The sequence below is a fragment of the Megascapheus bottae genome, chromosome 2, assembly GCF_031878675.1.
Source record: "Megascapheus bottae isolate mThoBot1 chromosome 2, mThoBot2.hap1, whole genome shotgun sequence".
In the NCBI taxonomy this organism is placed as follows: Eukaryota; Metazoa; Chordata; class Mammalia; order Rodentia; family Geomyidae; genus Megascapheus; species Megascapheus bottae.
The window spans coordinates 82514110-82526730 of NC_143510.1; the positions used below are offsets into that span (position 1 = coordinate 82514110).

The 12621-nt window shown below is 40.9% G+C and overlaps 1 protein-coding gene across 1 annotated transcript in view; it reads right to left on the reverse strand.

Annotated features, from left to right (window-relative positions):
- Positions 1 to 12621, reverse strand: part of Gnptab (N-acetylglucosamine-1-phosphate transferase subunits alpha and beta) — a 71608-nt gene that overhangs the window by 3066 nt on the left and 55921 nt on the right. Inside the window, exons 14-20 of the mRNA XM_090328504.1 lie at positions 11714 to 11913; positions 11277 to 11496; positions 9940 to 10053; positions 7753 to 7838; positions 6766 to 6864; positions 5103 to 5270; positions 133 to 223 (exon numbers count right to left, since the gene is read on the reverse strand). Of these exons, the coding sequence (XP_090184630.1) occupies positions 133 to 223; positions 5103 to 5270; positions 6766 to 6864; positions 7753 to 7838; positions 9940 to 10053; positions 11277 to 11496; positions 11714 to 11913 (978 nt within the window). The remainder of the gene's footprint in view (positions 1 to 132; positions 224 to 5102; positions 5271 to 6765; positions 6865 to 7752; positions 7839 to 9939; positions 10054 to 11276; positions 11497 to 11713; positions 11914 to 12621) is intronic.

A 12621-nucleotide genomic window follows, 5' to 3' on the forward strand; every position in this document is an offset into this window, starting at 1 on the left:
TGGCAGAGTGCTAGCCTTGAGGAAAAAGCCCAAGGACAGTGCTCAGGCCCTGAGTTCAAGGCCCAGGACTGGCAAAAAAAAAAAAATGGATTTTGATGACAGTAATATCTGTGTAAAATACCTTAAACTTACCTGTTCAGCAAAAAATGAAAATACAGTAAATATAATCAATGTCGCTAGTACACAGTGGGTCCAAAACTTCAGTTTGTCTCGATATGCCCTCCTGTTCAGAGACAGAAAAAAAAAAAACACATACAGTTATCATTTATGTTAATGGCTTTACTATCGTTATATTAGAGTTTTACAAAACCCACGTGTGAAGTTCAGAAATGTTATCCAGAGGAAGTGCTAACATGTGAAACAGTGTTTCTCCATGAGATCAGGTGGTTGTCATGTCATAGCCAGCACCAGACTTGAAGTAGGAAAAGTCATGCAGGCAGGGGAGCAGACCTCAGAGGAAAAGTGACACTTAAAATTGCCCTGGATCCAACCCTAATGAAAGAAATTAAAGAGGACACTAGGAAATGGAAAGATATCCATCCCATGCTCATGGCTAGGGAGAACCAACATAGTGAAAATGGCTATACTGCCAAAATTGATATACAAATTCAATGCAATCCCCATCAAAATCCCAAAGACATTCTTTACTGAAATAGAAGATATAATCCAAAAATTCATATGGAACAAGAAAAGACCTAGAATAGCCAAAACAATTCTAGACAAAATGAGAGTGCTGGTGGTATTACAATACCAGACTTCAAACTCTACTATAGAGCCATAATAACAAAAACTGCTTGGTATTGGCATAAAAACAGACCAGAAGATCAGTGGAACACAATAGAAGACCCAGAAATAGAACCACATACCTACAGGCAACTTGTATTTGACAAAGGAGCCAAAGATATACAGTGGAACAAACACAATCTATTCAATTATTGGTGCTGGCTAAACTGGACAGCCACATGCAGAAAACTAAAAATTGACCCTAGCCTTTCACCATGCACAAGCATTAACTCAAAGTGGATCAAAGACCTCAACGTCAGACCAGAAACTGTGAAACTGCTACATGATAAAGTAGGAGAGACACTGGAACTCATAAGCACAGGCAAAAAATTCCTGAACAGAATTCCTGGGTCACAACAGATTGGAGAGAGACTCGATAAATGGGACTACCTAAAAATAAAGTTTCTGTACAGATAAAAACAGAGTCGCAAAAGTAGAGAGACAGCCAACCAACTTGGAAAAGATATTCACCAACAATACATCTGACAAATGCTTAATATACAGTATCTACATGGAACTCAAGAAACTAATCCCCCCCCCCAAACCCAACAAACCATTCACTAAATGGGCAAGGGAACTAAAGAGAGACTTATCAGAAGAAGAGATTAAAATGGCAGAAAAACATATGAGAAAATGTTCATCATCTTTGGTCATAAAGGAAATGCAAATAAAAACAACCCTAAGATACCACCTTACCCCAACAAGAATGGCCAAGATTTTGAACTCAGACAATGACAGTTGCTGGTGGGGTTGTGGAGAAAAAGGAACCCTACTACACTGCTGGTGGGAATGTAGTTCGGCCACTCTGGAAAGCAGTGTGGAGGTTTCTTAAAGAACTGAAAATAGACCTTCCCTATGATCCCGCCATACCACTTCTGGGCATCTACCCTGAACATTATAACCCAAGATATGATAAGGACACCTGCTCAGCTATGTTTGTCTCTGCACTATTCACAATAGCCAGGCGATGGAAACAATCCAGATGCCCTACTGCAGATGAATGGATACACACACACACACACACACACACACACACATATACACACACAATGGGATTCTACATAGCCAACAGACAAGATAAAATAATGGCATTCGCAGGGAAGTGGATGAATCTAGAGTGAATCATGTTGAGTGAGACAAGTCAAGACCAAAGGAACAAAAGGCACATGGTATCCTTAATATGTGGCTATTAGATCCAAACAGTACAAGAGCAAAGACTCATTATTTGCATACCCAATGCTATGGACATGGTAATGGAAAATAAACATAACTATATAGACATAAAAACGTATGACTCTATAAACATAATGTTTTATTTCATAAATTAATGATTCTATGACGTACAAACCCTTTGCCTAATTTGGATTAAGTTCTAAAAACTAAGTCCCAGTGATTGTATATAGAGATTCCCTTCTTGAACACTTGTTAAACTTGTCATTTGAAATATGATGTAAAAATCAATGTTAATAAATTCTTTAATAAAAAAAATTGCCCTGGATCCTTCTTATTTGTCTATTCACATTACTCCTTCAGTCACTGAATAAAAATTTCCCGTGAGTAAAGAAGAAGATGGAAGTGCTCAGAAATCTGGAGTCACTGTTATATCATCTCATTAGCAGGGAAGAAAGTCTGATGGGAAAGCTGAGAAACCAGGTCAGTGCTGCCTGGACGGTCAAGTGTCCTTTAGCCTTGTAAAGGGGGGGAGGGGACAGTCCAGCTGGGAACGAACATGCACAACGTAGAGTCAGAGCCTCTTCCAGTACTGTGGAGCCAGGGGTGAGCTGTGCCGCAGGAACTGCAGCTACTGCAAAACCCTGCACAGGGACGACCACACAAAATCCACCGGGGAATAGGTGAAAAGGCAGTAGGCAGGGTGTGTGATGCACTGTGAGTACAGTGGGGGCTATTTGAATGATGGATGGGGAAGACAAGTGAGACTTGCATCCAGATCTCGTTGAGGCGTGAGAGAAGAAAGCCCAGCCATCTTAGGGTAGAGAAAACAAGGTTGATTTTGAGGAAGAAAGGATATAAGGGAGAATTCTGAAGAGGAAAGGCTGATGGGAATAAACTTGTACATGCGTAAAAATGTCATGTAAACCCCCCTTGAGGATAATATCTATATAAGACACAGACACAGACAGACACATACACACTTTACTTTTAAAAACATGAAAAGAACAAAAAGTGAGAGACAGGGCTAGGAGTTTGGCCTAGTGGTAAAGTGCTTGCCCAGCATGTATAAAGACCCAGGTTTGATTCCTTGGTACCATACACATAGAAAAAAGCCGGAAGTGGTGCTGAGACTCAAATGGTAGAGCTCTCACCTTGAGAAAGCCCAAGGACAGTGCTCAGGCCCTGAGCTCATACCCAGGACTCACTCACTCACTCACACACATACACACACACACACACACACACACACACACACACACACACACACAAATGTATGGCTTAGATTCTCTCATAATTATTAAAATAAAACTAATTTTTAAAAAAAGTGAGACATTTTGAGAGAGCATGGGACAAAAAAATCCAAACATAGTTTTCTTATCTGCAATTTGGAAATGAGTAATGTTATGAAGATTTAATTAAAAAGTATTTAACATAGCCGGGTGCTGATGGTTCACACCTGTAATTCTAGCTTTAGGAGGCTGAGATCTGAGGATCATGGTTCAAAGCCAGACCAGGCACAAAAGTCTGCGAGAATTTTTTTTTTTTTTTTTTGGTGGGTCATGGGGCTTGCACTTTGGGCCTGGGCACTGTCCCGTGAACGGAGCCACAGCCCCACTTCCCATTTTCTAGTGATTATTTGGAGATAAGAGTCTCATGGTCTTTTGTGACTAGGCTGGCTTTGAACCACGATCCTCAGATCTCAGTGTCCTGAGTAGCTAGGATTAAGGTGTGCACTACCACACTCTGCCTGTAAGACTCTTATCTCCAAGTAACCATGAGAAAATCAGAAGTGGCTCTGTGGCTCAAGTAGAAGAGTGCTAGCCTTGAGGTGAAGAGCTCAGGGGCAGCATCCAGACCCAGAGTTCAAGCCTCACAACTGGAGTTGCAGTGGGGTTTGGGGAGAGATACTTAACAGAAAGTCTGGAAGACAGCTAAACTCAGACCTTGTTCCTGAGTTTCAGAGTCTCTTGATTGTTTGGACCTTAAGCCACCTTCTCTCTCCTGTATTCTTATGTCTGTCAGCAGGATCCCAACTGTCTCAGTCAATGCCACATCTATCATGTCACTCCAGACCACAAGCTCTAAGACAGCAATATCCCCACAGTCAGGGAATGCATCCACTGGGCCTCTGCCAGTGCTCAGTTCTGTGGACTCAGAGCCACTAAGACAGTTTTCGTCCCTAAGAGATGCTTCCTGTCCACCAGAGGGAAGGCCACCCAGTGTCATAGGCGCTGGGCCCAATTGAGAAATGGGATATTCCATAGGGATGAGTTTACAGAAAGCAGGATTGGGTTGGGATTAGCAGAGAGAGACTCACTGACACTGAGCAGGGAGGAATCAAAAACCCCAGAGCTGAGAACTGGGTGTGTGTGTGTGTGTGTGTGTGTGTGTGTGTGTGTGAATCATACATCTAACAGAGAAGTCAAACTCAAGGGTCTCCCACTAGGCAGATATTCTACAACTTGAGCAGGTATTCTACCCTTTTGTGTTTCAGATGATCTCACACATTTTCCCCAGCCTAACTTGGGACTGTGACCCATCTACGTTTTCTCCCATACATCTCCCTTTCCAGCTTTTTGCTGGATAACTGGAGATCTGAGTCTCTCAGATGTGTCCTTGTACCCAGGAAGGCTTCCAGACACCAGATCTCAGCCTCCTGAGTAGCTAAGATTATAGGTGTGAGCCATCAGCACTCAGCTTCATTTTGCATTCATTTGGCTCTTTGAAGGTACATTTAACCACAAAGTAGATTTAGGGTATTCACACTTAGAAGAGCTTTCTCTGCTAAACTAAAGAAAAGAAAAAAGGATGAAACTATTTCACACAAAGTAATTACACAGCAAATAACACATTAAAGAAATCTCACTCTAAAATACAGGCATCAGTTCAGGGCCTAGTGATAGCGCCTAGCATGCATAGAGCTCTGGGTTCGATTCCCCAGAATTTCATACACAGAAAAAGCCAGAAGTGGCGCTGTGGCTCAAATGGTAGAGTGCTAGCCTTGAGCAAAAAGTGTTCAAAGACAGTGCTCAGGCCCTGAATTCAAGGCCCAGGACTGGCAAAAAAAAAAAAAAAAAAAGTAAAACACAGGCATCAGTAGACATGTAGAGAAACACACACACAGGAAGCACGAGATGAGATGTTACCATTCCTGCAGTTCATGCATGTGCAGGAAACGGTTCCGGTACTCTCTTGGCAGCTCAAATTGGGAAGGGATGGGGAACATGGATTCGTAGAAGTCCCTGAGCACGGCCTTCACTGTCTGGGCATCCTTATGGTTATGGTCGATGTTGTCATTCAGGCAAACAAACTTCCTGAAAGAATAAAGAGCCAGGATGACTGGTCATCATTAAGCATGATGTGAATGTGAATTCTAGCATATGTAAATATCACTATACACAATACACATCAAAGAACACTACACTACACTACGTTAGTGTAGGCTGGTCTTGAACAATTCCCCGGCCTCAGCTTCCTGTGGGCTGGGATTATGAGCGTAAGCCACCACACCTTACCTCTCTAAATAGGGTTGGATTTCCATTTAATGTAGTTTGACTCTGGGATTCAGTAAATTTAGAAAGCTGAATAGAATGTTTTGTTAGCAGCTAACAGAAAGAAAAATTATTAAATACCGACACAAGTTCTGAGATCAGAATATAGTGTTCTTCTTCCTTTAAAAGTCACTAAATCAACTGTCATTCACAAATGACTAAAAAAAAAAAAAAATCACATAAACTGACATCCCTTCAGAGAACTATCCGTTCGAGGGAAATTAATTCAAGGGATTTAGGAACATGTACACCCAACTGGCAAATGAGCACTAAGTGCAGGAAATCTATGGCATACAGCATCAAATTTCCTCATCGACACCTGCAAGAAGATTACACAGATTTTAAAGAGATGCAGGAGAAACTACATGTATGACTGCAATGAGGTTTTCTGGTAAAACCAAAACCAAAAATATGTATTGACCAGAAGTGGTCCAAAGGAGTAGATATGCTTAGATCAAACATAACTGGCTATTGTTGAAGGAATGATATATATGCGGAAAAAGTTACTATACATGCCTTCTGTAAATTCATAGACTGCTTTTAATCCAATAATATTCCAGAACACACATTAAAAAATAAATAAATAAATGAGGGAGGGCTCGAGTGGTAGAGCTCTAGCCTTGAGAAAGCAAAGACAGTACTCAGGCCCTGAGTTCAAGCCCCAGGACTGGCAATAAAAAAATTAATGAATTAAAAAATAAATAAATGACAAGAAGATAATAAAACAGGCTCTGTTGGGTATGTGTGGGAGGAGGTGGCATTAACAATGGGGATGGATGAGGATAAAGACAATTGGGGAGCCCGGCGTGGTGGCTCACATCTGTAATCCTAGCTACTCAGGAGGCTGAGATCTGAGGATTGAAGTTCAAAGCCAGCCTGGGCAATAAAAAGTTTGTGAGACTTTTATCAGCAATTAACCATCAGAAAATCAGAAGTGGTATTGTGGCTCAAAGGGTAGGACTTAAGCTAAAGAACTCGGGGACAGCACCCTGGCCCAGAGTTAAAGTCCCATGACCAACCAAGAAGAAAAAAAAATGTTTGGATAGTTTGTTTGCATGTATGAAAACAAAACAAAACGATAAATGATGTTAAAATTGTTTTAAGAAGAGAAGAGAAGAGGAGTATAAGGGAGAGGAAGGAGGTGAGATTCATTAGAATACAGTTGTACAGGTGTAAAAACGGCACAACGAACTGCCCTCCTTCATACAACTCGTGCATGCTAAATGAACAGATAAATAAACAAGCAGGTCAATCGTACTTGGGGTTTTTCCTTATGTCGTCCAGCTGGCCAACCACATGAGAGACGTTGGTACGGATCATTTTGAAAGCAATTTCTTCTTCTCCCATAATTTCAAACCTAATTGTTAAAAAACAGGTTTGGGGACCTTAAATATTCATACACATATGAAAACAAAACTTCAACAAGAAAAGCATTTTTTTTCCATATGACAATGCTGTTCATATTCATGACACCATTTTTTGTTGTTTGTTTTCCTAATAATAAAGGAGGAGACTTAGGGCTGTTGGGCTGATATATATTTCGGGGTCCCCCTCCCCACCTCACCCATAAACCACTAGGGTGAACAGGAAGAAATAAACGAAGGTCAGGGCCCATAGCAAAGTTTCATAATCTTGAATGCAAGGGGAGAGTAGGAAGAGGAAAAGGAAGGGGGTAAAAAAGAGAAAATACAAATCCTATAATACATACAACAGGTGGGGATGGTATGGGAATGGGACAGACATGAAGCAGAGGGGTGGGGTGGGCCGCTGGGTGTGAGGCTGCAGAATCCCCCCACATTCCTAAGAAAAGCATATTTTTAAGTTTAGTAGGGTCAGCAAAAGCATAGATTGCTAAAATTTTCAATATTACTAACAAAAACAATCACCTTTCACCACAATTCATTCATTCATTCATTTTATTGTATTTTTTGTTATGGTCCTGGGGCTTGAATTCAGACCCTGGGAACGGTCCCTGAAGTACTTTGCTCAATGCCAGTGCTCTACCATTTGAGACATGGTTCGACTTCTGGCTTTTTGATAGTTAACCAGAAATCTGGGTTTTTCAAAGGGGCTGGCATTGAACTGAGATTCTCAGATCTTAACCTGCTAAGTAGCTAGGAGTACAGACAAGAGCCACTGGCACCCAGTCATCTCCTTTAATTTTAAAAGGATGCTTCATAGATAAACAATTATAAATGAGGAAAATTCCAGATCTTTGTCACAAAGAGATGTATTTGGTGCTTACCTATATTTGTTCTTGTCCTTGTAAGCTTTATGGATTTTGTCAGTTACTGGTTTACAGTTGGTAACTAGACTTTTAGTGACTGGTGGCTGCAAGAAAATACAAGTGGATTAGACATTCTATCAAGACCAAGATAGCAGTAAGGCAAGATACACGAAAACATTCAGCAAGCTAGGAGACTATTTCAATGCAATATATTTTTAAGTCCTTAATGGCATATGATAGCTTACTGACTAGTCAGCCATTTTGGGATGATAATAGTTTTATCTTAATCATATATTTCTCTATACAAAGTCAAACCTGCCTTACTATTATTTTTTCAAAATGAAAATTCATATCTAACATGAAATATGAGTGGTTCTATATGATACTCATAGGTTGAAGTCTCAGTAAAAAATACTTTATCTTCTGTGCAATTTACTAACTGCAGTAATAAAGTCTGTACTGTGGATGAATTTGCTTAAGTAAAGTTCACTAGTGCTGCTTTAAAACTAATATTTATAAACTTAACAATTCATCTGTATAAGCTTTAAGGCTTAATTTTTATCATTAGCAATTCTTACTTCATTCTTAGCTCGCAAAGAATAATTGGTAATTCTAAATATCATGCTACAAATTTGGTAAGTACTCCAATACTCTTGAAAGAGAAAGGAAAAAAAAGTAAAGGGGGAAGAAAGGCAAGAGAAAAGAAAGCTGCAGGCAGGAGAGATGCCTGAGCCCAGAGTTGGGGGCACTAGGCCCCGCTAGGGCAGTGGCACTGGTCTGTGGGAGACCACACTGGCCTCTCAACATATCATTGTATTGTCCCCCTCAATACAACTCAGGAGATTCAAGTAAGTAGAGAGGTTGAAGGGATACCTGTCACCCCAACATCCTTCTCTGGAGAAAGGAATATTTCAGAGGTCTCCATAGTTCAAATCACACTATGTATATGGGACTACATATGTGTGCGTGTGTGCATATACCTGTGTGTACACCAATCCCTGGGTTAGGACTCAGGGCCTAGGCACTCTCCCCTGAGTAAAACTAGGATTTCAGGTGTAAACCATTGGTGTCTGGTAATACAACATTTATTCAAACATTTTTCCACGTCAGTAAAAGTTGTGAGCACCATAGGAAAGTCTGTATTATAGCTAGTTTTCAATTTGAAGATGCATGTTTTTCTCATTTTTTACCTCCATTTTTTTTTCTCATGCAGGTCTAGGCATTTGGAACTCAGGGGCTACGCATTGACCTTAAGCTTCTTTGTGCAGCATTATTGCTCTATTACTTGTGCCACAGCTCCACTTTGGCTTTCTGGTGATTGATTGGAGGTAAGAGTCTCATAGACTTTGCTGGTCAGGCTGGCCTCAGATCTCAGCCTCTTAGGTAGCTAGGATTGCAGGCCTGAGCCACCAATGCCTGGCCCTTTTCTTTCTAAGACGGGTTCTCATTATGTAGTGCAGGATGGCTCTGAACTCCTCATCTTCCTCCCTTTGTCTGGAGTGCTGATATCATAGAAATCCCCAATTTACTTCCCTTCCTCCTAGGGTTAAATGTCTTCGGCCAGGTGGCATTTTAATGTGACTGTGTGAAAGGTGCTCACCATGCCTACTGGTAAGCTTGAGAGAAAGTGCCGGCACCATTGCCACTGAAGAGCATTTTCTTGGTTAGTGTTTAACCTTATTATTTCTCTTTTTGTCTAAAAGAAAGCTCTGGAGTGGGCCGGGAGTTTGGCCCAGTGGTAGAGTACTTGCCTGGCATGCACAAAGACCCGGGTTCGATTCCTCAGTACCACATACATAGAAAAAGCCAGAAGTGGTGCTGTGGCTCAAGTGGCAGAATGCTAGCCTTGAGGAAAAAGCCCAAAGACAGTGCTCAGGCCCTGAGTTCTAGCTCCAGGACTGGCAAGAAGGAAAAAAAAAAAAAAAAAAAAAAAAAAAGAACAAGAAAAGAAAGCTATGGGACTATTTACTCTCTTTACTCTCATGACTAGGATAAATGCTTATGGAACCTAAGCAGCTAATTTGAATATTAGTTTACATATTCATTAGGCAGAGGGATTCCAAAGTGTCTATGTCGCCACTTTGCAGTAAAGACATGTAAACACTGACCTTGCCTCTGGTTTTAAATGTGCTGCACAGAAAGGAGACACATAGCACCTGATCAGAATACACTTCCTGCTGTATAAAAGGAAGTCAGACTACTTACCAGATTGGGATCATAGTATGCTTCTTGAGTTGGAGGAATGTTGTTCAGCTGGGTGATGTTAGCTGGAAGAGTTTTTGAGCAATTTATTAACATGTGCTCCAGACCTGTCAGATCCTAATAAAGCAAAATAAAAACATAAACCTGTTATACATACTTTAGGTAATGGGGGGGAACTATGTAAAAACCAAGGAATAGTAACACTGTTCAAAAAAATGTATTCATTGTCTGACTTATAAATCTATAACCCCTCTGTACATCACCTTTATAATAACTATACAAAAATAAAAATAAATGACATAAAAGCTGCCAAAATGATTTAGACTATTTTTGAAGGGAGTATGACTATAGTATGACCTTTAACTATGAAGAAACAAAAAAGAGCAAAATGAAAAAAAAATATATGAAATATATGATCACCAATGTTTGTTTTTTTTTTTGGGGGGGGGGGTTAGTCGTGGGACTTGAACTCTGGGCCTGGTTGTTGTACCTGAGCTCTTCAAATCAAGGCTACCGCCCTACTCCTTGAACCATAGCACCACTTCCAGTTTTCTGGTGGTCAATTGGAGATGAGAGTCTTACAGACTTTCCTGCCTGGATTGGCTTTGAATTCTGATCCTCAGCTCTGAACCTCCTGAATAGCTAGGATTACAGGTGTGAGCCAGCAGTGCCCAGCTACAAACGTTTAATTCTTATCTAAGGTACAATACAGTGGCCTGTGAGATGCCCCACACACACAAAGTTAGGGCTGGGATGTAGCTCAGTGGCAAAGTGCTTGTCTAGCAAGTACAATGTCCTGGGTTTGATTCCCAGTGCCAAAAAAACAAAGACAAAAAAAAATACAATTAAACAAAACAAAACAAAAAAACCCAACGAAGTTGGTCCAGGAACCCCAAGAAAGGAATGCTGCATCTTCACCAGTGAGCTTCCTACTCCTGGGACTGAGGGATGCCCTGACAGGCTCCTGACAGATCTGTAGTCACCTATAGCCATTGGCTGTGTATAAACTTGCCACAGAAATCTTATGTTCAGGTGTCTATTGTCTGGCTTGTTCCCAGACAACAGTAGATTGAACTCTAGTCCAGAAAAGGTAGCCTCATAAAGTACAAATGTCAAATTTTGTTTCTGATATAAAAATGGACTTGTTATGTCTGACTACCCACATTAAATGTTAAGAATTATTTTGACCTATATTAAATGGAAATGTGTAGCCAAAAAAGTGATGTCAGAATAACAAGTTTTATTTTGCGTGCCACAAAGTTTAGACTAAAACAATACAACAAAATACTAACCGACACCATAGACTATACAATACAATACGATATGATACAGTACAATACCTGTAAACTTAAAGGCAGATCATGGATTCTGGTAGCCAGGGTTCGAATTTCCCTGTCTGACAAGACACCAGACTGGTCAGTATCAACTTCATCAAAGACTTGAGATATATCCAGGTACTGAACGGCACTCATGAGGTAATAAAAATAAGAGAAGGCAAACTGCATGTCCTCAGAATGGCGCACTTTGTGGAATGAGGTCTTGTCGAATTCTTCGGGGAACCTGTCCAAAAGTAACTGCTGATGAGCTCAGATCATGACAGTACCCATGGCATTAGACACTGGAGAGGACGGCATTTTCCTCCCCACTTCATTGGTCCTTTAAACACTATGAGGCATCTCATAGTACAGCCAAAAATTTAGCAGAGCCAACAATGCCAGTTTCAATGAGTCTTAGCTGTGAGCTCCAGCAGGTAACCCGAGACATGAGCGAGACTTACATATCCTGCAGCTCTTGCATGACGAGCCGATCGATCATGTGTGGCATGTGTGCAGGGACTTTCCGAGACGTGAACCCAAACTTGCGGTTTAGGATTTTATTCACGTATCGGAGTGAATCTGCAAATGTATCTTTCAGTCGTCGTCCAGTCAGTTTGCTATCAGTGAGGTATGCCAACTGGGTCGTCAGTGACTCTTCTTCCTGCAGGGGGAGTTCAGCATTATGTCTAGTGCAAAGAGTACTGCCTGGATGAGAGAAAGATCTCACATGTGATGAGGCTGTAAGACTCTCTAACTGTCCAGAGTGGAGAAGGAGGAGCACAGTCTCGGGGATTAAAGTGCATTTCAGTGCACTGAAACTGAGAAGAGCAAGCTGTGTGATGGAGGTCTATTTATAGAGAATCATCAAGACCTAGTCATTGCCTGTGATATGTCAAAGCCAAGTCAATGCAACATTTACAGAATGTAGCCACATATTCAATTTGATGGTACTTTCAGGATCAAGGCAGTTTTCTGCTGACAACATCAAAGCAGCAAAAGCTAGAAACAAATTTGGTTTCACCACACAGTAAGTGTTCGTGATACAGAGTCAAAATATGCAAGAGGCATAACTATGTGGATAAAAAATACTGGTAAACAATTTGAGCACACTTAAAATAAGGAATATTTGTGCTTCCCAATTTGATTGTTTTTTGTTTGTTTGTATTTGCCAGTCCTGGGCCATGAGCTCAGGGCCTGAGCACTGTCCTTGGGCTTTCTCAAGGCTAGAACTCTACCACCACTTCTGGCTTTTTTCTATGTATGTGGTACCAAGGAATTGTGCTAGGCAAGCACTCTACCACTAGGTCAAACTCCCGGCCCCCCAAACTGATTTTTTTTTAAGTGACAGAGGTAAAGAAATTGCTACTAA